General features: G+C 58.3%; 1 protein-coding gene across 2 annotated transcripts in view; it reads right to left on the bottom strand.

Moving 5' to 3' along the window:
• The window catches only part of NTRK3 (neurotrophic receptor tyrosine kinase 3), a 249703-nt gene that overhangs the window by 37215 nt on the left and 187551 nt on the right, over positions 1 to 24937 (bottom strand). For both annotated transcript variants that reach the window (XM_054694738.1, XM_037510027.2), the window contains exons 13-15: positions 12194 to 12324; positions 6437 to 6609; positions 3338 to 3581 (exon numbers count right to left, since the gene is read on the bottom strand). In XM_054694738.1, coding sequence (XP_054550713.1) covers positions 3338 to 3581; positions 6437 to 6609; positions 12194 to 12324 — 548 coding nt within the window. The remainder of the gene's footprint in view (positions 1 to 3337; positions 3582 to 6436; positions 6610 to 12193; positions 12325 to 24937) is intronic.

Genomic DNA, 24937 nt, shown 5'->3' with positions numbered 1-24937 from the left:
TGTTCCAAGAAATTAAAAATGAAACAGAAAGACTATATAAGCAGGAGCTTATCTCCACTTCCTCCCCTGCCCTTGCATGCACACTTTGGAATCAGCGCTGAGCGGGTGAACACACACACACACACACACACACGCCCCAATTATCTGCATTTCACTGCATCAGGCATAAGAAGCCGGCACACTCCTAGGCCCAGCAGATTTCAGTAAGCCATGGAGCACAGGGGGGCAGCCTATCTTGGGGTATCAGTTGCAGGGAGACTCCTTCAATATTCTTGCTACCTGATAAATCACTGCATTCCCCCAGGGCCTCAGCTGGCATTTAGCAAACACACACACACACACACACACATGCATGCATGCACAGACACCTTCCATAAATCACCCGAACAGAGACCTCACTCTAAGATACACAGGCAGGTCCAGATGAACACGGGCCTGAAGACTAGGCGAGGACCAAGCCCTCATATTTTGAAGTTGAAACTTCGGGAATGAAATTTCCAGAGGTGGCCAACTCAGAGGCTTGCCCCTTTGGGGCAGCTGCAGGATTCCAGGTAACTGTCCAGTGTCAGCAAACCCTCTCGCCCACCCAAGAATTACATTACGTGGACGTAAGATTATTGAGTTTTTTGCCTTGGGAGGGGCCCACACAAGACAATATAAGTGATAGTTTTTCTCATAAGTAGTGTCTTCAGGTTCTTGCTACAAATTCACTCGTTTTACACCAAAGTAACTCTGTTGGGTGACTATAGTCATTCTCCCTTTAAAAATGGGAAAATCGGGCCTCCCTGATGGCGCAGGGATTAAAGACACAGCGCTATCAAGCGATCGCCAGCCACTGCGGCCTGAGTTCGATCCCCCGCCAGGGAGCTGCCCACGTGGCGCAGCAGACCTCTCCTGTCTCCCCACTGCTCCCCTCAGCAGTGTATTTCAGTCAGTCTGCCTGTTCTGCTCCCCACTCTGTCTCTGGTGAATCCTCTCACCCCCCACACCTCTGGCCTGTACCCCAGCTCTTGTATGCATAAATAAATAAATCTTAAAAAAAATGGGAAAATTGAGTAGGGCTAGGGACTGGGCGCTGGGGTGCCCCGGCCACCAGTGTTAGGATGTGAGCTGAGTGCTTGGAGAGGTTACCTCCAGCTCTGGGACTGTCCCCTGCTTCTTCCCAAACAAAAAACAAGACCTCAAGTTTCAGGCAAATCTGCTTTTCCTTTTGTTTTACAAAGAGTGGGGAGGAGAAACAGGGCGTGCCTTAGGGCCCTGAAGACAGGGAAGCTGCCCTTTGAACATGGAGACTGGAGTACCCACCACCCACAGGCGACACGTCCCCAGGGCTTGTGCTTTTGCTCCATAGGTCCCCTTCTTTATGGAAACTCCCTTGGGATCAAAGACATGCATGTCAAGTCGCATGGTCTCCGCTTCTACCTAGCTTGGAATTCATGAAAATGCAGCTGGGGCCACCCAGCGAGTGCACCCCCTGCCTCACTCTGCCCTCCTTAAACTCCAGCTGTCCCGTGCCTGCAGAAATGAGGCTCCTCGGAGCTCCCCGGAGTGCAGAGCCGCAGCGCCCAGTGCTTACAGCGATGGCACAACCGGAAGCCAGAGCTATTAAGTGCCCCCCTCAAAGCGAGTTTGCCAACTGAGGCCACCCACACTCTGGCCAGACGCTGTTTCCCAAGACCCAGGCGGGTCGGTGGAGACGCGGCACCATCTGTGTCCGCCCCTGGGAGGAGCAGCGGTCCTTGCTGTAGTCAGCACGCACCTGAGCTGGGCACACGGCCCAGCGAACCCGCCATGCGGCGTCAGAGGAATCACACGGGGCTGCTCCGGCTAGAGGGTGCGCTCGAATCCCCGCAGCCCCAGCAGCCACGCGCCACGCTCGTGGAAGGGCCTGGAAACGTGGATCTAGATGCTAAGCCCACCGCACTTTGTTCTCCCTGGCAGGTCTGTCCTGGTCACCTGGCCGTGCCTACTGCTGCCTTGTGCTCCTTTCTCATCTCTGGGGACCTGGATAGGCAGAGGCTAGAGAAAGCACCCACCTCATGCAGATGCCCTCCCAGCACACCCCACTGGCCTGGTCTATTTGCCTCATCTGCCCTCCTGATAACTTATCATCCACTGTCTTTGGGTGATACCATGAGTAAGTTGCTTTCGAGCCACACAGGGCATTTCTCAATCCATTGTTCTCGAGAATGAAGGGTCTAGAGTGGCCAGCTGATGCCTCCTCCCGTGAAGCCAACAGGAGCAGCCGGACAGAACCAACCTGCAGGGGTCCAGCCCAGCTCCTGCCTCTGGGTCCACTGTGCTCAGGCCAGCAGGATGGCCATGCCCGGCCCTTGATCACTTGTTTCCTACAAAGAAGGTGAGGACAAGGCCACATGCCCCTCAGTCTCCAGAATACGCTCCCCCACCCCTCCACCTCTCGATTCCACATTCCAAAGTCCATCTTCCCTCTCTCTGAGGCGTCTGCCTCCCGATAAGCTGGCAGAAGTTAGCCCGTCTCAGTCTCAGCACCTGAGGTCACACCAGACTTCCCCCTTGGGGGATAAATGGCTGTCATCCAGTCTCTGATCACGACACTCTCAGAACCGCTCCAAGACCCACAGGAAAGGGGTTCTCAGTGACTGAGGGCAAAATCAATTCTGGGAGCAAAATCAGACACCTGTTGAGGAGTGGACGACCAGATAGAAGGAAACTTGACCGAGCCACCTCCGCCTGGACAGCCTGTCTCCCCTGACAACCTCTCGGCTTCTCCTAGAGCCCCTGCACCTGTGTCCCACCGTGACAGGGAGGATACGCTCGCTTCCCTCCTCTCGACAATATGGTAACCGTGTTTTGCTACTTCGGGTTTCTCATCCGGGTCTACCTCTGAAGACAAGACAATCCTGCGGGGACACCAGATCATTTCAGAGAATAGCGTGTATGGGGGGTGGGGCTGGACTGGGCACTGAGTTGGAAGAGGGGGAAGTCCAGCACCAAGTTGAGCTTGTCGGTGTGCATTTGGGCGCGCACACACACACGTGCACACACACACGCACACACACACACGCGGACACGCGTTTGCATGAAGAATGGGCGTTGGTACAAGCAGGACCCAGTGCGTCCCTGTTACTGCCATGTGAGGCTACGGCTCAGTCAGATGTCCAAAGGGCAGAGTGGAGTGAAGCAGAGATTAATAGACAGGTGTGCCAAGGTGCAAGTGGCCAGCAAGGCCATCGGGTGTGCGTGTGGCCATGGGCATGTGCGTGTGCTCCAGGGTGACAGGGCTCATGGACAATGACAAAGACACGTGAGCAGGGTTAGCTCTGCCTCGAGTCCTGCCGCCTGCACAGCCCCTTACCCTGTAGTAGTCGGTGCTGTAGACGTCCCTGGACATGCCGAAGTCCCCGATCTTCACCAGCAGGTTGGCCCCCACCAGGCAGTTCCTAGTGGCCAGGTCTCGGTGCACGAAGTGCTGAGAGGCCAGGTACACCATGCCCGAGGCAATCTGGCTGGCGATGTGGAGCATTTGGGAGAGCCCCAGCTCGCCTTTCGCCTGGCGTGGCTGCCCGTCCACGAGGATCATGGCGTCCGGCCCGTGGGCCCTGCGGGGGCGGGGAGGAGAGAGGGGGCAGAGACGACTCAGGGGACCAGGAGAGGCTGTTCGGGGTGTGTGGCCTCGGGAATGCACCGCAGAAAGGAACACAGCCTCCCTTCTCACCCACCTGGCCTAGCTCTGTCACCTGCGAGTGTGGGTGCAGGTGATGCCTCGGTTCCCAGGGAAGGCAGAGGTGTAAATCCAGGTGTGCTCCAAAGGATCATGGGTAAACCTACTCTTTTTAATGTTTTACTGCTCTCCAGTGGGTTCCTAGATCCCCGATGTCCACCACAGAATAATTCATGAGCAGCAACCCAACATGGCTCTCATGTGCTCCAAGAATGGGTGTCTGAAATATGTTAATATGTAAATATGTTTCTGAGTGTCTGAAATATGTTAATTCACTTAGGCCTCCCCCACCCCAATTTTCAGATGAGGAAACTGAGGCACATAATGGCCAAAGTCCCAGAGGTCCCAGAGTGGCCACTGGGTGATTTAGGAGGAAGCTGAAAGCAGACATGTGGCTGGAGAGAGCTTTGAACTTGAAGGCACATGGAGAGGCTGGGCACACAGGCCCGGAGGCCCCGGCCCCAGGCTTCTGATTGGTGGGGAGGGCTGGGTCACGGCCTTTCTGATGGCTCCTGGCCCTGAGCCTCCGACCTGGGCCAGAGGGCACCCTCCTAAGCGCCCCTGCACACCACTGAGCGTGAGTGGCTTCTGTTGGGGGCAGGGCCAGATGTGACCCTAAGGCAGCATCCTGGGGAGACCCAGTTCCCCCTCCACTCCAAAGCCAGCTCAGATTTGTTACCCTAACACCGTGCCGGTCATATCCGTCACTTACGGCATCCCCTTTTTCCTGCAAAAGGCCCAGTGAGCCAGAGCCACGCCCAGGGCTCTTATTTATGAAGTCTCGGCCACAGAGACCTGGTGTGCAGCAAGGCCCAGCCTGTTTTACTGCTTCTCCAATTTCCACTGAAAGGCACCGTTAAATACGGACACGTTCATTTTATTATCTCCTGTGGGCTCTGCCCTCCGTGCCCGAAGGAGAGTGACTGCCACGGCAGGCAAGGAAGGGGGGCAGTGGGCCGGTCTCACTCCTGTCCACCAGGAAAGTCACTGCAGCCCACCCCTGAAATCGCCAGCCAAGGGACGTCGGGTGGACGTGGCCTGGCGCGATACCGGGCCTGATAGCAGCACAGGCAGACACCGGTTTAGTCCTGTTGGTGCCACTGGGATCGAAGGCCCGCTTGGTCCATGGGGGTGTGATGGGAGAGGGAGTGTGTCCCTCTGACCCCAGAGGAGCAAAAACCAGGGAGAGGAACAGCCTGGTCACTGAGAAGGGTGTCGCCTGAATTAGAAACTATCTGCTTCCCTGCTCCTGATGAAATAAGTGACACCTGCAATAATGCGCATCACCGCTGACTGAGCGCCCAGCTACGTGGAACTCACCTAGGTGCGAATATCGTCACGTCGTACTCAGAACAGCCGGTGAAGCCCTGAGTGAGGTTATTGTTTTGGGGGAGACAAAACTGAAGTCAAAGACCTTGCTCCAGGGGTATCACTAAGACATGACAAAGAGCTGAGCCCAAGTCTGTCCTATGATAAGGGCCAGTCTACAGGCAAGGCAGGAAGGGCATGTGAGGCCAAGGTCACGAGGCTCAGAACATGCTAGAGATTCATTTGATTCCTCTCGGGCCATTTTTCACAGCCCAGCTCACAGGCGTAACTCAAAGATGCTTCTGACCCGTGTCTCCCACCAGCCCTTCCGACCCCCTCTAAACCTCAGACCTCTACTGAAGGCCCCATCTTCAGGGGGACCCTCGCCAGTTTGGGGGCAGAGGTGAGGGTCTTCCATGACTACATATGAATTCTAGGACTCTCTTAGCTGTGGAATTCAGTGGGATTCAGGGTAGGGGGTTGGAGAGACCACACCACAAGCATGCGGGGCCCCAGAGCCCAACGTGCTCCCTGGATGCTCAAGCCCACAGCCTGGGGGCGTGGCTGCCCCGCCACATCCAGGCACCACTCTCGGATGAGATGGGGTCTCCTATGGGGAGTCAATCCTGCAGTCTCCTGCCACTTCCACGAGAGCCTCTCAAACTCCAGGCGCTCGGGCTCCAGACTTAGGGGAGTCCTTGCAAGTGTACCCCACCACGCTAGAGCAGTGCTATCCACTAGAACTTTCTAGGGACAGGAATGTTCAATCCTTCACTGCCTCAGGGTGGCCACTCGCCGCACGTGGCTACGGAGCCCTCTGCAATCAAGGACTGAGCTTTTACATTTTTAATTCCTGTCCATTAAAATTCAAGTAGCCACACGCAGCTACTGTACCGGACAGCATGATTCAAATTTACCTGAGGGAAATCTGCTCATTTCTTTTTATCCATCTCTGCCTCTGATGAATTTACAGCCTTGAGACATTTTATTCATCATTAAAAAGTCTCTGGCGAGGCCCGTGGGAGGATGCAAGGTACCAGACTCGCTTCCCAGCACTGAGAGCCCAAGGCACCCAGCTAGTTGCCACCGCCCGGCGGGCTGGACCCGAACCTTAGAGATGGACGAGATGGGTTGGCAGGGCCCCTGGGCTCCCGCTTGGACCCCGCCCAGCCCCTGCTCCTGCTCTCAGCCCACCTCGGCCTCAGGAGGAAGAGCACAGGTTACTCCCCCACCATCGCCACGTCCCCCACAGAACCAGCAGCAAAGGCCTGCGTCCAGCCGCTCAGGGTGTGATGGGGAAGAACAAAGCTTGCTTCCCTGAACCGCAGGGTCCAGAGGCATCGTGTTTCTGGCTCCAGTGAGAACCTCAGGGCGAGGCAGCAGGGCAAGGTGGGGAGTGGGGTGCAGATGACGGTCCCCGCTTACCTGAGGAACTTGTTCAGGTCCCCGTGCTTCATGTACTCGAACACCATGATGAGGGGGTCCCCATCGCCGCACACCCCGTAGAACTTGACGATGTGCTCGTGCTGCAGGTTGGTGAGCAGCTCAGCCTCCCTCTGGAAATCCTTCCGGGCGGCCAGGGTGGGGTCCTTCAGGGCCTGGGAGCAACACAGGACACTGGGTTTTAGCGGCGCCGGGGAGGGGCCGTGCGCTCCCCTCCTGGCAAGAAGGCTGTTCCCGGGATGAAGACATGGCTGGCTCCCAATGAATAAGCTTTTATCTGGGGCTTAAAGACCCCAGGGTGCAATCACGCTCCCCAGGAAGCCACCCACCAATGGCACTGCAGCCACCAATGGTCTGCAGCCCCATGCGCCCACCTTCTGGGACCAACACCCCTGCAAAGGGGTGTGGGAGGCGCCTGCTAGGGTGGGGAGGCAGCCCCACGGCGGCCCAGCCCTGAGATGCTGGGCGGGGGTAGCGGGACAGTCAGAGATTTATTTATTGTCGTGAAAAACAAGCAGGGGAAGAAAAGGAACCCGCATGGGTGGGACGGGAGAGCACAGAGATTTATGTGAGTGCTGGATTTATGAGAGGGAAAAGTAGATCAAATTTGGGGCCAGCCAAGTGGCCTCTCCCCATCTCTGTAAATCACTCCTGCCCATCGCGGGTGCCAGCGGCCGCCGCAGGATATTTCCGTTCTCAGCTCTCCAACTGCCAGTCAGTGTGCCCACTCCCGGTGCCCACACACCAGGCAGACTGAGATCCTTGTGGGGGGCACGGGCCACTGCAGGCCCTGGGGTTCCCCATGCAGCTGCTCCTGCCTTCTCCCTCGGCTGTCACATGGGGTCTCCAGCTCCTGGTCCCACCCAAAGTTCCTAGGTAATTGGCATATGGTTGGAGGTGGCACTGGGTTCACCTGTGAGCAGCTGTGCCAGGGATGGTGCACCTGGGGCTGAGATGCCAGAGAACAATGAGGGGAAAGTCAGCTCTGAGGCTCCCTGGCCCCTCTCAGGAAACGTCAGCACAGCCACCCTCAGTGGCTGGAAGGTGAGCAGAGGTCTGGCCAAGGGGCCTCTGGAGACTCAAGGTGGTAGGCACAGAACTGAGAGGGAGCTAGATGCTGTCCCTGTTGTCTCTGTACCTCCAAACTTTGAGAGCATTGTGCTTCTGGTCTCCCTACCCCCCTCTGCATGGGGAATGGGTTTCCTGGGGCTACTTAGTGGGATGGGAGGTGAGGACACAGCTTTCTCAATAGCTCCCCACTCCACAGAGCCACTGAACCCCTCATCTTGCCCAACCTAGGGCTTCTGCTGCCCACTACTTTTGGGGGTGACCAATTTCAGATCCATTAACATAATTGAACCCTGTTTTATTATATGAGCAGGGACACACACATTTGTAAACACTCACATTCCTACTGTTTAGATTCCCTGGGGTCTAAACACACATGTGCGTACACACGCACACACACACACACACACACCAGTCAACCCTTTGAAATGAAGATATGAAACCACCTTTCTCTTTGTCTCTCAAGATCCACTGTCGCTTCTCCTTGTTGAGATTCCTGAACGATTTTATCAGGGAGGAAGGTGGATCGTTATCACACACACAGGAGTCCTTCCTCATCTGTCTTCCTAGCTTCAAACTAGCTTCTGTTCCCACTATTTTTTAAAGTTTTTTTTATTTATTTATACAAGAACCAGGGTACAGGCCAGATGCGCAGGAGGGTGAGAGGATTCACCAGAGACAGAGCAGGGAACAGAACAGGCAGACTGACGAAATACACTGCTGAGGGGAGCAGCGGGCGAGACAGGAGAGGTCTGCTGCGCCATGTGGGATTCTTGCCCGCTGGCCGAGATGGAACCCGCGCTGCAGAGGCTGCAGACAGCTTCAAAAAGTGGCGCTCAATTGCCTGCGCCACCAGGGAGACCCTGTTCCAACTATTTTCAGGGTAAAATCCTTAACTCAGTCCCAGGCACTAACTCTAGGCTGTCCCACCTCTTCCTACCGCCTCTCCGTCCCTACCCTGTTCACTACACTTCCGAGTCCAGGTCTTCCTGTCCTTTGTCCCCTCCAAGACTCTGTCTGCCTCAGGACTTTTGCATATGCTGTCCTTTCAGGCAGAAAAACTCTCAATTGAGTCTTAGCCACATGACAGCCCAGATTAGCAGGCCGGTCCTTTATCCCTATGGATGATACCGACCAGCCCTTTATACCCGGATCACTCACTGCTGGTTGGATTCTCAGAGGAATATGTCTGCCCCACAGAGGAACATATTAGCTGGAATGACCCCCAACTCATTGATGACATAGAGGCCAGTCAATGTCATCATTTAATAGGATGAAAAGTCTGGAAACCAAATGAGCACAGAGAGAGGGCTGTTTTATGGGACTTGGGAGGAACACTCTAGAAGGGCCTGCAGAAAGTCTGAGGCTAAAAAGTGTTACAAGTGGGAGGAAATTTTACTTTAAAAACTTGGGAAAATAGTAAAAATCTGAGATTCTCCACCCAGATTGTTTCACTGATATCAGAAGTTGCTGCTCAATTTGAAGCAGTTGAAACTAGAAATCACAAACTCCCCATATACAAAAACAAAAAACAAAAACCACCCTCCAGATCAAAAGGGGCCATTTGGACGTGTTGGAAGAAATACCTCATTAAACCCCAATAATTAAAATTATAAGGAAATTTGTGTTCTGGCCATTGATAATTTTACTACCTAAATATGAATTCCTAAATACTAGTTTAGTTTTTCTTCTATTTTTTGAACTGTGAATAAGTAGAAACATGTATGTATTATAGATATAAGTATACATATATATCTACATCAACATCTTATTGCTGAGATTCTTGCGCATTGTGGCATTCATTTTCCTTGTGAATAGTTTGCCGTTGTGTGAATATATCATGCTTACTCATCGGATGGATACTGGGATTGCTACTAATGGACACTTGGCTGTTGTAAGTAATGCTCTGTGAATATCCTTAGCCATACCATATTGTAGGTAGACAGATACATAGATAGATAGATACATGCATAGATAGACAGATTATAGATGGATGGATGATAAATAGGTCATAGATTAATGATGGCTGGATGGATGGATGGATGGATGGATGGATGGATGGATGGATGGAAGATAAATGGAGAGATGGATGGATGGATGCATAGATAACTACCTGTTGGGTACAGACCTAGAGATAGGCGTGTTGACCCTTACAACAACGTACTACAATACCAAAATGTTTTTAAAGAAATTATACTCCTTATGTTTCCACTGATGCAGGCATGTTGCAAGTTGCCCCATATCTTTGTCAGCACTTGGTATTGTCATTACTATGAGGCCCATGAGCCTGCGTGTGGTGGCATTTCATGATGACTCAATATGCATTTTTCTGATGATGGAGTAGATTGGACACTTGCTTCATACCCTTATTAGCTATTTGGGTATCAAGGAGACTTTTGAATTCTTTTAAGTAAATGTATTATTTGTTAAATGACTATTTAAATGTGGCTTTGTCTATTTAAAAATATTGCGAATGACATGATTTTAGTGCCACCCTTACACACACACAACCTGTCCTGCTCTTGTTTCTTTCATGGGCCTCCTCTTGTCTCCCCAACGGAATACAAGTGTCTTCAAAACCAAGGCTGTCATTTCTGCTTTTTGTTTTTCATAACAACTGGTGATCAAAAAATTCTTGGCAATTAATTTAAAGTCACAATTTTGGGAAGCCCTAATTGTGGGTTACACTTGAATGGGTTGTCCGCAAGCCCACAGAAAACATGTTTTGCATTATCCACTCTGGAAGGGGCCCTCACCACCAGACCATGCAGTGGGGGCGTCTCCCAGAGTTTTGGCCCATCCCCCAGCCCCCAAGGGTGCTGGAACCCGCTCCCCACCCCCCATAGAGGATCAGTGTCATCCTGTAAATCATGTTTCAGGGATGGGCCAAGTCTGGGTTTAGACAAAATTAGAAACCTTTCCACATCCCTGGTCCTGACTGTTTAGTGCCACTTCACTCCTCCGACCATCGGCTACTGTGGACACACACGAGTTAGTTTATTAGCAGCTGTCAGGATCGTTAGCCTTTTATGGGGCAGTGATTGAGTTCCTTATTTATTTTCAAGAGTAGAGGTCAGCAGTCAATGGTTATTTTTATTAAAAAAAAAAAGGAAAGTAGTCACCCTCATTAGTTTACGAGCTGTGTATGTTGCTTTCCCACTACCCAGGCAGAGTTCAGGGGTTCTCATGGAGAACCAGTGCCCCCCAAAGCACAAATGTTTATCCTCTGGCCCTTTGGTGAGTGCAGTCATCTCTGTTCTAGGCGGTCAGTGCCAGAGGTCAAGCGTGCTGTGTGTAACCACTTTCAATCACATGGACATCGAGATGATGATGATGATAGAAGACAAAGAGCAAGGACTGACTCTGCACTGAGCACTTACTATGTCCCAACCAGCACACGCGGGGCTTCACATGTTATGTGATGTAATCACCGGGACTCTAAAGAGGGGCTATTAGAATTCCTATTACACGGAAGGAAACTGAGGCCCAGAGAGGTTAAGCATCTTGCTCAAGGCCACACAGCTAACCAGCGGAGGGACGAGGACAGCCACCCAGGCTTTGGTTCCCCACGATGCCCGGGGCCCACACAGCACTGCTGGGACGCCTGGGGGTCCCCTGGCCTCTATGGCCTCCCACAGTTGCAGACACACCATGCTATGAATACAAGGTCCCCCAAAGTGCTGTAGCAGGGGCAGTTTGGTTAGAGCCCTCAGTGTGAACGATGGGACTTTTCGGGGTCCGGGGGAGAGTCCTCTTGGGGAGCAGGGTCTGCAGGACATGGTAGAGAACTCACACTCGCAGAAGGCACAAACATGGGGTCATCAGTGTACACTGGAAGCCGAGAGAGTGCTCGCTGCCCAGCACACCTCAGAAGGAGAGAATCACCCACGGAGACCTCACCCCGCCGCCCTCCAGGCCAGGGCTCCCTAGCCCCCAGGGGCTCTCGGGAGGTGTCCTGACTTCTTTTGACTTGTTTATGCCAGTCACATTCCAAGATTCGCCCACTGTGATATACCCTCACAGCCGGCCCGAGGGGGTGGGAGGTGACCGCGGGGGCCAAGTGCCTTCCCCAGGCAGGTCAGCCCAGCTGCAAAGCTGCACAGCTGGCCCAGCCACACCAAGACCTGTGGTCAGTGGCCGGGCACGCAGCTGCCAGCAGTGGTCCTGGGCATGCTGCCCCTGAGGGTCAGAACCTGGATCGCCGGGCCGGAGGGGGCTTTGAGAATTTCTTCCAAGTTCATCCACAGCCCTCCCTGCCCTCGGAGCTGCCCACCCGCTCCCTTCTCTTCGCAGTGATATCTGCAGCCCACAAGCCACCCACCCCCACCTCTGCTGTTGGAAAATGATCTAGTGACTTCCCAGGAAGGGACCACGGGACCCCAAAGTCATTGAGGAGCGGGGCAGGCCTGCTGGGGCCTCCAGAATAAACTGGGCTCTTTTTACAAGCTTAACCTGCTCCTGCAGCTACCCCCAGGCACCCTGAGGTGCTGCAGCTCTCCACCTCAGAAGCCAGGGGAAACGGTTGCGGTCCAGAGGACACGTCTTTGACCTCAGAGCCAGGGCCCAGCGGCAGCTGACAAAGCCAGTGGGCACCATCTCCCCAGGGAGCAGCCTGTCCCTCCCTCTATCCAGCCCCAGCCACCCCTCTGGGGCCACCGGGCCCGGAGTTACCTTCACAGCCACAAGCATCTTGTCCTTGGTGGGGCTGAGGTTGTAGCACTCAGCCAGGAAGACCTTCCCGAAGGCGCCCTCGCCCAGCTCTCGCTTCAGCACGATGTCCCTCCTCTTGATGTGCTGCACATCTGCGGGCAGACAGGGGGCGGCCAGGTCAGCCCACGCCGGGCCTCCCGGCCGAGAGCCCGGGGTCTCGGCGGGAGTTCTGCCCGAGGCCACAGCAGGGAGAGCCGGGGCCCGCGCTGGGCGTGAGAGTCTGACCAGGGGGGAAGCCGGACCTCTGCTCTGCCCCCCTGGCCTGCCCGCCCACACGGGCTTCCCGGCCTGAGCGCGGGGTCCGCGGCAGTGACAGCGCAGCTTCCGGGATGCTGGGAGGGCCCGGGCTCAGCAGTCACCGTGCCCGGCCCCGGGGACCGGGGCTGAGCGCAGATGCCACCATGGGCGTGAGGAGCCCCTGTCCCCAGGCTACGGTCCTCGCACAGAGCGAGGCTTCTCAGTTCTCAAGGTGGGGCTTGAACCCCAGCTCCACCTCCTTGCTAGGTTTTGAGTTTCAGAGAGTTAGTGCACCCCAGGCCCTCCGTGTCCTCGTCTGCAAAATAGGAGCAACCACAACCCCTGACTAGCTGCGCTCTGGTGGAGACAAAGGGGGTCATTCCTATGAAAAGCACGGCCCAAGGTTGGGGACAAACCAAAAAGACACACAAGGAAATCACAATGCACGCGCGCGCGCACACACACGCACACACACACACACTCACACTCACACACACTCACACACACGCGGGCTCTGTCCCGGTAGATGGCCTCTGCCCCTGGCACAGTGTCGGCTTGTGACGGGGATTATGCACTAAAGGGCAGCTAAAAATGTTTGGGGACCATCTACCTGAGAGGTCCCTCTCCTCAGAGAGAGAATGCAAGGAGACCCCGAGAGCCACACGCAGCCACCATCTCCTGCGGGTTGTCCTGTGCCCGTTGGCCGGCCTGGCCCCTCCGGAGGAGCCCGAGAGCCGCAAGGTCAGCGACAGGCTGAAGCCAACTGACCAAGATGGTGAGGGGAGCACAGGGAGACGAAGCAGACGCCTCCCCCAGCACCGCCCCAGGAGACAGCTCCCCCCAGCCAGGTCGCTCCCCAAGGGAACAGGCAGCTTCTGCAAGAAGGGGCTGGATCTAGCCACAGGCTTCCTCGGGGTCCCCCCGAAGACCCAGCACACCCCTGACCTGCTGCCTCCAGTTGGAAAGAAGCAGGTGAAGGGAGTCGGGGCGCCTCGGCCTCCTGGTGACTCCACATCCCATTCCAAGCACCCAAGAGGTGGAGGAGCACCCCGAGGCAGGCCAGCCCCCCCAAGGTCACAGAGCTAAAAGATGCCAAGGGAGGCCTCAGCATCTCTCGTGGCCTACGGCCCCTTCCACGACAGGAGGCAGGAGGCTGCCGTCCCCACCCCCCCCCGAGTGGGTGGCCACCGAGGCCCAGGCCAGAGACACCCCCCACTCAGCCCCTCCTTTCTGCTGTCCTGCTGTGCTGGGGCCCGAGGAAGGGAGGACCCCACCCCGGGCTCTGGGGCAGTAGGAGAAGGGCCTGCTCAGGCCTGGGAAACGCCGAGCCTCGCGTCCATCGGGCCCTGCTTGTGCTTATTTTTAGCTCCCACAGGCTGCTCAGGGCGGGCTCTGGTGAGGCCGTCTGACCCACACGCCAGCGAGTGATGGATTCCCCAGAAGGGGAGGGCATCCATCTCATTTACTGCCTGCCCGGCTGGCCCGGCAGAGCCCGGGTCACCGGCTCCGACACGGGGAGTGGGCAGAAGCGCCCGGCCCAGGGAGGCAGGGGCGCCGGGAGACAGGGCCCTGCGCGGGCGGAGGGTCTCTGGGAATCAAAGACTCCTGCCCCCTGCAGCCGGGCTCTGCCCAGCTCCTGCTCGGGGGAGAGCCCCCAGGTTGGTCCCACCGGGCAGCAATCTGGAGAGCTGCGTCCCCCGGGCAAGCGCATCGGACACAGAGGCCGAGGACATGGCGGTGACTGCCTGGGAGGGGTCCTCCCAGCTGGGGCCCAGAGAGCGGGTCTAGGCGTGTGGGGTTACTTCTGGGCTCAGAAGTCGGTGGGATCAGGCCTGACTCGGAGCCGAACCCCTCCTCCAGGGGGCTGCGAAGAGCGAGAGCCCACAGTGGTCAGCGGGCAGGCGGCCTCCTCGTCTGGCCCCAGTTCCCAGCCGCCTCGTCCTAGAAACAAAGGCTTCTGGGACCGGCACGGACAGACGGCGTGGCCGGGGACACAGTGACACCTGTCGGCTTCCCTCCCTGTGCCGGGAGAGCGGGGGCCGCTGACCGGGGATGAAGGGAAAGCATGAACCCCACAAAATACGGTGTTGCCAGAAGAGCAAGGACTCGGAGAAGCCCAAGTCTGTGCGCGCCGACCCTGCCGCTCGGGGGCCCTCCCGGCCCGGCTCTGGCTCCTGGACTGGCGACGTGGCTTGGCCTGGGCGTGGCCTGGCTCACCCAACATTGTCAGATAATGGAGATCCCAGGAAATACCTGAACCACCATGGACATGTAAGGAAAGTCCACCTCCTTCCTTCCTACCAGCTGTTCGTCTTACCTGCGCCCAGTCTACCTGCCAACGACAGCGGCTGGGGGAGAAGCTGGAGGAGGAGGGCGCTTTGCTTCTGAAATAGAACGGCGTGCGGCTGCTGGGGAGCCAGCGGCCCCGTCCAAGCCACCGGGATGCCCAGCCTCCTCCCCCCGAGCCCAACACAGCGTGCAGGGGAGGCCGGTCAGAGGAGGAATGAAGACATCAGAGGCAGAGACGGCCATCTACTCAGGACAGCCATCGATCGGCCGAGGAGACAGATTTCCCAGGCCCGGCGGTGCTGAATATGTATGTCAGGCAGCAAAGCCAGCCCCGCCGCGCCCCCCAAGCCAGAGCGCCCTCAGCGAGACCCAGACTGCGCTGACAGACATTCGCTGATCCCGGGGTGGTCCGGCTGATGACTGTCCCGGGAGGCCGTCCGGTGGGCAGCCCTGAGTGGGCCCCTCCCTGCAGGCTGCCCGACGGGTCTCCGAGCTGCCCTCCCGGCCTCTGCCCCTGCTGCCTCTCCCACCTCCCTGCCTTCGCTGCTCCCCTGGCCACGCTGCTCCCCTGAGCCCCGGTCTTCTTGCTGAGACCCAGGGATCCTGCCGCCATCAAGTACCTCCTGATGCCTCGTCTTAGCTTGTCAGGACCCCCCGTAGCCCCACGCCCTTTCCAACAATGGACTCCACAGCCACCTACCGCGCCGGTGAGGAGGAAGATGAAGTTCAAGGGCGTCAAGCCACTTAACAGTGACGTTGAGTCAAGGGCAGAGCAGGCGTGGGACGGTGGTCCTGCGGACACCTCGGGCAGTGGGCCTGTCCACCCGGGTGCGGGCAGTCCTCTGCCGTGCTCCCCACAGGACCCTGAGGTCCTGTGTCCCAGAACATGTCTCTGTTGTGACTTAACCACGATCACCAGCTGTTGGGGGGCTGTGTCCCTGCGGTCCCTCAGCGTGACTCTCCCCGGGCCTTGTAAGCCCTGCTCCCCGGGGACACTGGCCGCCATGGCTGGGCGAACCACTCCATCTGCAAGGCCCCAGCGCGCCCCCGCTCACCACCCTGGCCCTCACTGCGGAGCCGCAAGGCACCTTCCGCAGACGACAGGGCGCCAGGGGGCAGAATCCAAGGCCCCAACCCCCCAGAAGAACAGAGGGGCTCTGCAGACTCAGCGTACTGGCATGAGGAGGGGAGTCCTGGGGTTGACAGTGAGCGGGAAGGAGAGGGAGGTTCTCGCAGGAAGTGGGGGGAAGGACAGGAGGCGCTCGGAGGCGCCCGGAGGAGTGTGTGTGCTTTCTTTGCACTGGCCAGACCCGAGGGTCTCAGGCTGCCAAAAATGCTCAGAAGAAAACATTAATTCAATACCACACATTTAATTACACATGAAATGGAATGTCCTTAAATGGGAAAGAATAACAATCCCGGAGCTCCAGCTGAGGGGTTCTGAAGTGGCAGGAGGGCCGGGGCCAGCCGAATCCTTGACGGGGAGGGGCCCGCCGGGAGGGCAGGACCCGGCTTTCCACAGTGGTAGGAATTCCTGCCGCAGCAGAGGCCTGCCCGCCTCCCCCGGGGCCCGCTGTCTGAGCAGGCCCAGCCGCTGGGCAGCTGCCCCGTGGTGGGCTGCGGCTGACCCCGAACCTCGGCCCCGAGCTGGACTGTCCCAATAACTGCTCTTAGAGCAGCCGGTGGACGATGCGCAGACGAGGAGAGGGGCCTCTGGGCTCCCGTCAAGGACCACGGGAGAGAAGACACGTGAAAGCTTCCGGAGCCAACAAGACGACTCTGGGAGGCCCAGGGCCTGACAACATGTCCCTCGGGGTGGCGCGTGAAGCGGTCGCGGGCGGAAGGGACAACAGGGTTGTCCACGGCTGGCTCTGCCCTCGGACGAGGCAGGCTCGGTTGTTCGTCCAAGACCCTGTGTTTCTGTGGGGACCAGGCCCCCTGCCCCAGGGCCCCGCGCTGAGTGGGGCTCCGCACCTCACCTTCCTTGTGGAGTCTGAACGCTTGCAGCGGGGTTCCGAGAGTGCTGGCCGCTGGCCAAGCACAAGGGTAGTGTCCTGTGTTACCGAGTTTGTGCCCTGGGCCTTGCCGGGGTCTCACAGAGATCCGCACTAAATATTTGATGAATGAATAAATGAATTACGACTCTGTGCAAAGCCCTGCTGGAGGCTTCCGCAGGGAGAACACAACCACGAGGGAGAAGAGAGCTGAGGAAGCCGCAGGGAGAACAGGGGGAAGAGTGACTTCCAGGCAGCTCCAAACAGCAGCTTTATTTCACCCCTGGCTCCTAGGCCGGCCCCGGCTCCAGCACCACCAGGAACAGGGAGGTCCCGAGACCCCCAGCCCAGCGCAAGTCTCAGGCCCCTGAGCTTCCAAACAAAGAGCCGCTGAGCTCTGAGGCCTGCGCCTGACGAGGCTCCGCCAAGCCCAGGTCCCCCCGGGGGCACGCGTGCGCCCCGGCTGGAGGCAGCGGTCAGCACACCGAGACACCGTGTTCCCACCGAGTTGAATAAATAAACACGACACCCTGCTGTTTCTGGACGCAGCGGAGAGAGGACCAGCAGAGGACTGTCTGTTCTGGGGTGATTTCCAGCTCACGTCTCCTGACAACGCGAAGTTCAGAGAGTCGGGCTAAAGTTCAGGGGGGCCCTGCCCCGGGTGCTGCCCTGGAGCTGAGTTCCGTGAGCTCAGAGTGTGCTGCCCGCTGCTCCCGGCGGGGGCTGCCCTGGGCAGACCTGCCCCTTCTGCCCGCTCCTGCCTCCGTGCCGCCCGCTCTCCCGCGGTGAGCGCCCCTCGGCTCGCATCAGCACGGCGGGCCAGAGCCAAGAGCGCAGAGCGAGAGCAGTCCCCGCGGAGCGCATCTGGAATCGAGAAGCTAGGTGCTGAAAGATGAAGCTCAGGCCTAACCGGGGACGTCACTCCAAACCAACGTCCGGGCCCGCTGCTTCACTCCTCCTGCCGGACGCGCCCTGTCCCTCATGACGGTGACCAGTGCCACTCACAGTGCCCAGCCAGGGGCACCTCCTCCATCTCCCCGGCGGCCCTGGGACACACCTGGCCTCACCTCGCTGGCCTCTGACCAGGTGAGGACCCAAGTCCCCCCATGACTCAGCAGCGACCAGTTTCAAGGGCACATCTGGGGAGGCAGCAGGTGCCGAGTTACAAGCCCGTCTCCAGCCTTGGTGCTTTCATGAGTGACATGAAAGCTCCCATCTGACCACATGCCCATGAAGCGACAGTGTGGGTGCAGCGCAGGAGGTGCTGAGTGCCCCGAGGACTGAGGGAGAGCAAGCCAGGCCTTTCCTCTCACTGGCCAGCCCCACCTTTGGTGGTCGTCCCAGACTGCGGGATCGCTCGGAGCCTCAATTTCCTGACTTGTAGATGGAGGTGATTTTAAGACACGCCTGTTCCATGGAGCTGTGGTCTCTTTTCAACAAGGGTGGCCACGTGCTTAGCACCAGGCAGGGTGCGTGGTGGGTGGTCACTGTGTCAGCCAGTGAGGCCTTCTGGGGTCTTTGCTCTTGGTTTTTCATCTTAGTTCCAAGGCTTCAGGTCTTGGTTCTGATATTTGAGACCTTGGTCACCTGCCCAGTCCCCTGTGATGCGACTTCGTGGAACCCCTACATAACGCACAGGGTGGGCCCTTCGATGCTGGGCAGCACCCTGGGCTCCCTGCACCCTGCCCCACACGGCTGCCCCAGAGGGCCTGCTTCCAGCACTGCTGTCCTGAGACCGCCTCTGGCCCTGGCCCCAGAGACCCTTCCACAGTCTTCACAAAGCTCCCTGTCTCCCCTCCTGATGCAAAAGCAGGAGGAACCTAACCCCGCTTACGCCAGCATGCAAACTCCCAGCACGCAAACTCAATGCACCAACTCACCGTGAGCAGCTCTGAGAAAGCAAGCTCCAGGCGTCCTGGGCCTCCCCAGGCAGCACCGACTAGGCCTGCATGAGGTGCTCAGCACAGGCCCCCTGAGGCACCGGCCTATGCATGGGCCCAGGCCCAGCCCTTCACTCTCCACATTCACTAGATTCCAGAAAAACATGATGGCACAGCAGGGGACTGCCATCCTAGGGCCTGAAGATCTGCTGGCCGGTCCTTCCCAGCAGTGGACGTCACACTGGGAAGGTCTCAGCTACGGCCCAGAGAGTCCATGAAAGAGAATGGGTCACCAGGGGCCTGAGTCCCTCTGGGAGCCTGGAGGCCTCTCACGAGAGTCTCCCGAGCAGGAGCAGAATGCAGGCTCAGCAGGACGGCCAGCTGAGGCTGCACGGGAAGGGGAGGCCGTACCTGTGAGGGGACTCTGGACAACTATGCCCCCATGGGCCCTGACCTTCGGTCTTTCTTCAGAAAGACCCGTCTTGGGCCTCCCGGGTGGCACAGCGGTTGAGCACTGGGTTGCAAAGCTGCCCGCAGCCTCTGCAGCGCCGGTTCGATCCCCGCCAGCCAGTAAGAGTCCCACATGGCGCAACAGACCTCTCCTGTCTTGCCTGCTGCTCCCCTCAGCAGTGTACTTCGTCAGTCTGCCTGTTCTGTTCCCCACTCTGGCTCTGGTGAATTCACTCACCCTCCCGCGCTTCTGACTATACCCAGTGCTTGTATAAATAAATATTTGAAAAAAAAAAAAAAAGGAAAGACCCGTCTTTCCTCTTCTGCACACTAGCGGGGCTTAAGCCGGGAAGCTTCTAGGTCAAGGGAAGTCCTCCTAGCTGGTGCACGCCCGCCCCGGGGAGGGACCCCCTCATCAACCAAGAGTCCTGCCTTTCCAGCTGCTCCTGCAGGACGGGGGCAGCCTCAGCCCACCTGATAATCCCACATCCTCTCCACCCCAGGGCTGGGGCCTCCTCGCTCCTCCCGCTGGCTCAGCTCACACCTGTTCCTTCTTGCACAGCCCATCACATACAACGCCTGCCCGCCAGCGCCCCACCTGCCCCTGCCATTGCTCGGGGCCAGGTCTCCCTTCATCTGCCCTGGGGGTTTGCACGCTCCCTTGACCAGACGTTGGAAGCTCCCAAAGCCCACACCACGCACTGCAGAGAGAGGCTGGAGCATCCAGGGCTGGGGCCTTCCAAGGGGATGTTCCCATTTTCAACTCCCACTCCCAAAGTTAAGGCATCAAGCCAGCCTCCCCCGCCCCCCGCCCCGACTAATCCCCCTGCTCTGGTCCCTATTTTTTTCAGTCCTGTATCTGGTGGAGTTCAAGGTCAGAGGCCCAGGCCTCCCAGGTCCTCGGCGTGGGCAGCCCGAGCTGGGCGTAGCCAGCAGATTCGTTCCGCACGGCCGCCGCGATCCCGGACCCGGCCTCCCGTCAAAGCCCGTGTGTCTGCCAGGTGTTCCCACCACATCCTCTGAGCCGACTTCCAAGAGTTCCCCCACACCAGATGTTAGACGCCCTGGCCCCTGGTTTCCTGGCCTGTGTCCCGAACCTCCCCCTGCCCTCACTCGACCAGAAAAAAAAAAAAAAAAAAAACCATACATAAGCAAAAAACAAAGAAAAGGTTGCAACTGGTGAGTCCAAGGTGCCCTCACCTGCCCCCTGCAGGCCTGGCATCTCCTACTGGGTCTGTTCAAGTTCACCGGTTCCAAGTTTGCTCCCCTCGGGCACCAGCTGAACGCGTGAGCAAACCCTTAGTCGGTGCCTTGGCTCAAGCGATCCTTCTGTCCAGTTGTCCTGATGCCCAAAGAAATGGATCCACACAGAAGTTTGGGCTTTGAACGTCATCAGTATCATTTTGCTCTTACCAGTCCCTTGGAAGATGCTGGAAGATGGGGGGTCGAGTGACTGTCGGGACTAATGTTGGTGGAAAAGGAGAAAGGAGAGAAGTTGTACCAGACATCGCTGGCAAAGTGGCCACCTCTCATTGTGAGGCCTGGACACCCGCCAGGTGACCCCAAGCCAAGATGGGGCCTCGGGGGCCTCAGCCTCAAGAATCCACAGGAGACACCCTCAGGGGCCAACCAGAACCGCCCTTCTCGGCCCTGCAGGAGGAGCCCGACCCCTGTCCTCCCAGCCTTGGGACGTGCCCCTCTCGTCTCGCAGAAGAGCACGTTGCTTGATGTGGTGGCACCGGCACGGCCCGTCTACCGGGGTCACCTTTACTGCAGACTGAGCCACTTTCCCTCTCATCCACCCTCACCCACCCCTTCGTCGGATCTTAAACGCCCCCACCAGAATGAGCTCTCCCTCCCCCGGCCACCTGTCCCTTCTCCCCGGCGAGTGAGCTTTGCCGCCGGCCTGCTCCTCCCTGCTCCTGCAGCTGCTGCGCTCCTGCCCGACCTTCCCCGCGCGGGGTCTGCGCTGGTCTGTGTGTGGCGTGTGCACATGCACAGTTTCTTTCTCTCTGGAGCAGGCTTGATTGCAGCTCCCAGGCACCTCCACGTACAAGGCCCAGGCAAGACCCCAGGGTGTTGCCGCTCCTGCCAAACCCCCGGGGCCAGGCCCCGAGTGGGGCTGCCTCCGCACGGCCACCCTGGTCGCGTGATCACAGCCAAAGGACAAAGGAACGGTCGAGATAAGCCGTGTCCGGTACCAGCTTTTTGACCCCATACGCTGGCCCTACCTGCCAGTCTCCTCATTGGGAACTCACCCATTTCCCCATGTTCAACAGAAAAAGCACAGAAGGGCATCAACAGGCAGCCATGCTCCCTCCTGCAAGTGTGTCTGGGCCAGTCGTGCAAGGACATCAGCCCGCGTGAACGCCCCTTGTCTCTGAGAGCTCGGGACCCAGCACACACGCACTTGCAGTTACTCTGGGTCCTGACTTAGGCAGAACGATTTAGGAAATCCAAGTTCAAAACCAGGAAGGAATTAAATATTTGGGTTGAAGACCAGTGAAGGCAAAAAAAATGAATGTTAGCTGATACACGTCTCACGGACTGTGGAGACGCCAGCAGAGTTTGGAGCCGCTCGGCTCTGCTGAGTGGCACGGCCTGGGGGCTGTGAACACTAACTTAACACGCCTGGAAGGCCATGCCAGGCTGTCCACCTGGGTGCTGCCTGCTCTGTTTTCCTTTACTGGCTGTTAGAAATAAACCGATGAATAAATAAAACCACCTACAAGAGCGTCCGTAAGGTCCCTGACAGCCTTAGCGATCTCAAGGGGGCTGGTTTTTTTATAAGCTCTTTCATTTCTCATGCGCGACTCCTTGGCTTTAGATTTCCCAGGAGGAGGGAGGGAGGCATGAACCTCAGGACGGTGGCAGGTTTCTGTTGCAGAGGGGTGGGCGGAATGGAGAGCAGAGAGGCCCAGGGGCTTCCGTGCTTGACCTGGGCACCCGGCAGTGCGGCCTCCCAGCTGGGTGACGCTGCCCCAGCCTCTCTGGGATGACATCTCTCCCAATCAGGGGGATCCCCCTCCGATGCTTTAAGTTTGCAAGCTTAAGAATATCAGTGTGTGAAGTCAGCCCAGCGGCCAGCGTCTGCGGTGGGGGCTGAGAGTCACGTCTGCTCTCCCGCCGGGGTCTGCCTCCCGGCACGCTCCTCGGGCCATGGACAAGCAGAAGGGCCTCCCTGCCGTGAGACGGAGCTGCCTGCCTGTCCACCCGCACAGGAGCCTGATGGCCACCACAGCTGAGAGCACGGATGCTCCCGGCCGCGGCCCTCACCAGGGCCCTCCGCTAGACTCCTGGGGGCTGTTTACCCCTGCTGGTCCCTGCAGACGCTCGGGAGGCACAGCAGGGCATGGGGCGCTGGCCGGCAGCGGCCACACGTGAAGAGCTCACCGCAGGCAGGAGTCTCCCGGTGGCCTGTGTGGCAGGTGTGGCCTCCTCGTGCGTGCACTGCCGAGGGGCTGTGCCCGGGCCCCGGCCACCGGGGGCACGAGAGCTGGGGAAGGCCACCCACGCAGGGCCTGGGGGTTAGCTCAGCTGCAAACCCGGGTGGCAGGTGCAGCCATAGGCCCAGCCCGGCTGCCTGCGTGGGGTGAAGAGGTCAGTTCCCCTAAAACTGACATTTTGACAGTGATGGGAACTAGGGTACGGAGAGGGCCCTCACCTCGGTGTATCCATCTGAGTATTGGGGGGCTGCGCCTCCTCTCTGTCACATGACCAGGCTGATGTCTCTCATCAAACAGGTTCAATCAAGATCTGAAGTGCCAGGAAGCCCAGAATATAAAGAGACTGAAAACGGGGTGTGTGAGCCTGTCCCCTCGCATGTGTACACAGCAGCCACCAGGCTCAAGTGCCGGGCAGCCCTGGTGCAAAGCCCTGGCGTGCAGCTCGGACGCACATGAAGTCCCTGCTGTCACCATGTGCCACTGAGGCAGGGACGACCCCAGCCGGGTGTGGGGGGGAACCTCCAGAGAACCGGGAGCACTCTTTCCTGGGAGATCTTGGAAAGGAAAGGAGCATTTAATTAAAGTCTTAGTTAATAACTTCTGAAAAATGAACATCTATTTATCAAGCCCCTGCTGTGCAGCGCCTGGCACTGTTGCTGCAGCTCTGAGGACAAGGACAGCCCTAGCCAGCTGCAGCAGGAGCCTGAGGCTGGGGCGGGGCGGGGGTGGAGCCTGAGGGGGGTTGCCCTGTGCCCCCAAGACCCCCCTTCTGGAAGTGGGCGGGTGCTGCCAGGACACAGCTCCTGGAAGAGGCCGTGGACAGCGCTGGCGGGCTGTGAGGCACCAGTGCCCTTTGTCCAGCGTCAGCAGCTGACTCCCGCCTCCACGTCTGCACTGCCCTGTGCCATCTTACTGCAAGAAGGGAAAAGGGCGCTGTCCGAGTTTCTGCCCGTCCTCGAAAATCCCTGCTTCCCATTACCTGGGCTTCCAGGGAGATGCCAGACCTCGTATGGAGGGGCGCCCAGGCAGCCAGGGCTGGCGTCCATTGTCCCTCCCTCAGCCTGGCAGATGAAGGACCAGCGCGCAGGGATCTGGCACGCACGCGGCGCCTTGGCAGCCCCCGGCGACAGCTGACCAAGGAGCAGCTTGCTGGGGAGGTAGGAGGCGACACCAACCTAATTGCACTCGGTGGTTTCAACTTCAATGCTCCTCCCAAGCCCCGTGTTTGTCTCCCTCCCCTGTTGCCACCTGATCTGGGTCCTTAATATCACAGCTCGAGCTGGTCTGCGCGGCTGCGTTTGTTTGGGTTCTCTCGGCACCATCTGCTGTGCGCGCGGGGCCTTTCCCCTCCCAGAGCCTGGTGTCGGGCAGGCAGGGGCGCAAAGGGGAGGGCGAGTCTCTCCCGCAGGCCAGATTCTGCCCCACGTTCACCCCAGGGGAATACTAGGGGCTCCGTCAGCAAAAGAGAAGGCACCTGGAAGCCAGCACGGGCTTAGCTGTTCTTCCAGAGCCTTCTTCCATTGCCAGCCCCAGGCCTGGTTGGCCAGGAGTCTACTTTGCCCGCTCAGCCCCTTGGGGGACCCCCTGCCCTCTGGCCGCCCCCACTTCTCCTGTTGCTCTTTTTTGAATTCGCTCCAGCCGGTTGGCGCCTCTCGGTTTGGGCCCTCCTCCCCCTGGTGCCGCGTCGGTGGGCTGGCTGGAGGCGGCTCTCCCTGACTGCCGGCTGCACTGCACTGCCTTCTCCCATCTCTACTGCTGCACCCCCGAGGCCACCTGCACAAAGGCCTGGGGGTCGGCGAGGTCAGGGAACATGGGCGCCGCCTCCCGAGGCTCACCCCGACCTTGAGAAGGTCCAGGCACCACGCTTGGTTGACCATCTGTGCCACACAGGAGATTAGAGGCCTCACTCGGAATCCCATTAACATTTCTGGACCGCGCCACTGAGAATCCCCAGCCCTGAAGCCTGGCACGGCTCCAGCGGAAGAGCCTTGGGGGCGCGACATTATGAGCACGTTGGCAGCCCTTTGAAGTCAGACTGGAAAAGCTAAGGACCCCGGTCTCCCCGACTTTGCAGCCTGGCCCCGGGAGCCATCGCATGCCCGAAAGGAGGAGGCTTGCCTCAAGCCAGCTCTCTGCTACGAGGGGACTCTGCCCACAAGGAGCCCCGCCTGCTGACCATCCCTGCCTACCCAGGGTGTCTGCCATGGGCCTCAGGCAGTGAAATGGTGACGGCATCTCTGTGGGCACCGCCTGGGCGTCTCCCTCGTCCAGCTGAGCTGCCCAAAGGGCTGAAGTACCTGCTCTGCTCTTCCGAAGAACTAAAAAATAAGGAACTAGGAAATAACCCAAGTTTCCAAAGAGGGGACTAAAGACAGATAAGTGGTGTAAGCACTCAGTGGAACATGACCC

The sequence above is a fragment of the Talpa occidentalis genome, unplaced genomic scaffold (genome assembly GCF_014898055.3).
Source record: "Talpa occidentalis isolate TD23 unplaced genomic scaffold, MPIMG_talOcc4v2.1 talOcc4.14, whole genome shotgun sequence".
Taxonomy (NCBI): domain Eukaryota; kingdom Metazoa; phylum Chordata; class Mammalia; order Eulipotyphla; family Talpidae; genus Talpa; species Talpa occidentalis.
The sequence above is the reverse complement of the archived record's forward strand: the minus strand, read 5'-3'. Positions and strand labels throughout refer to the sequence as shown.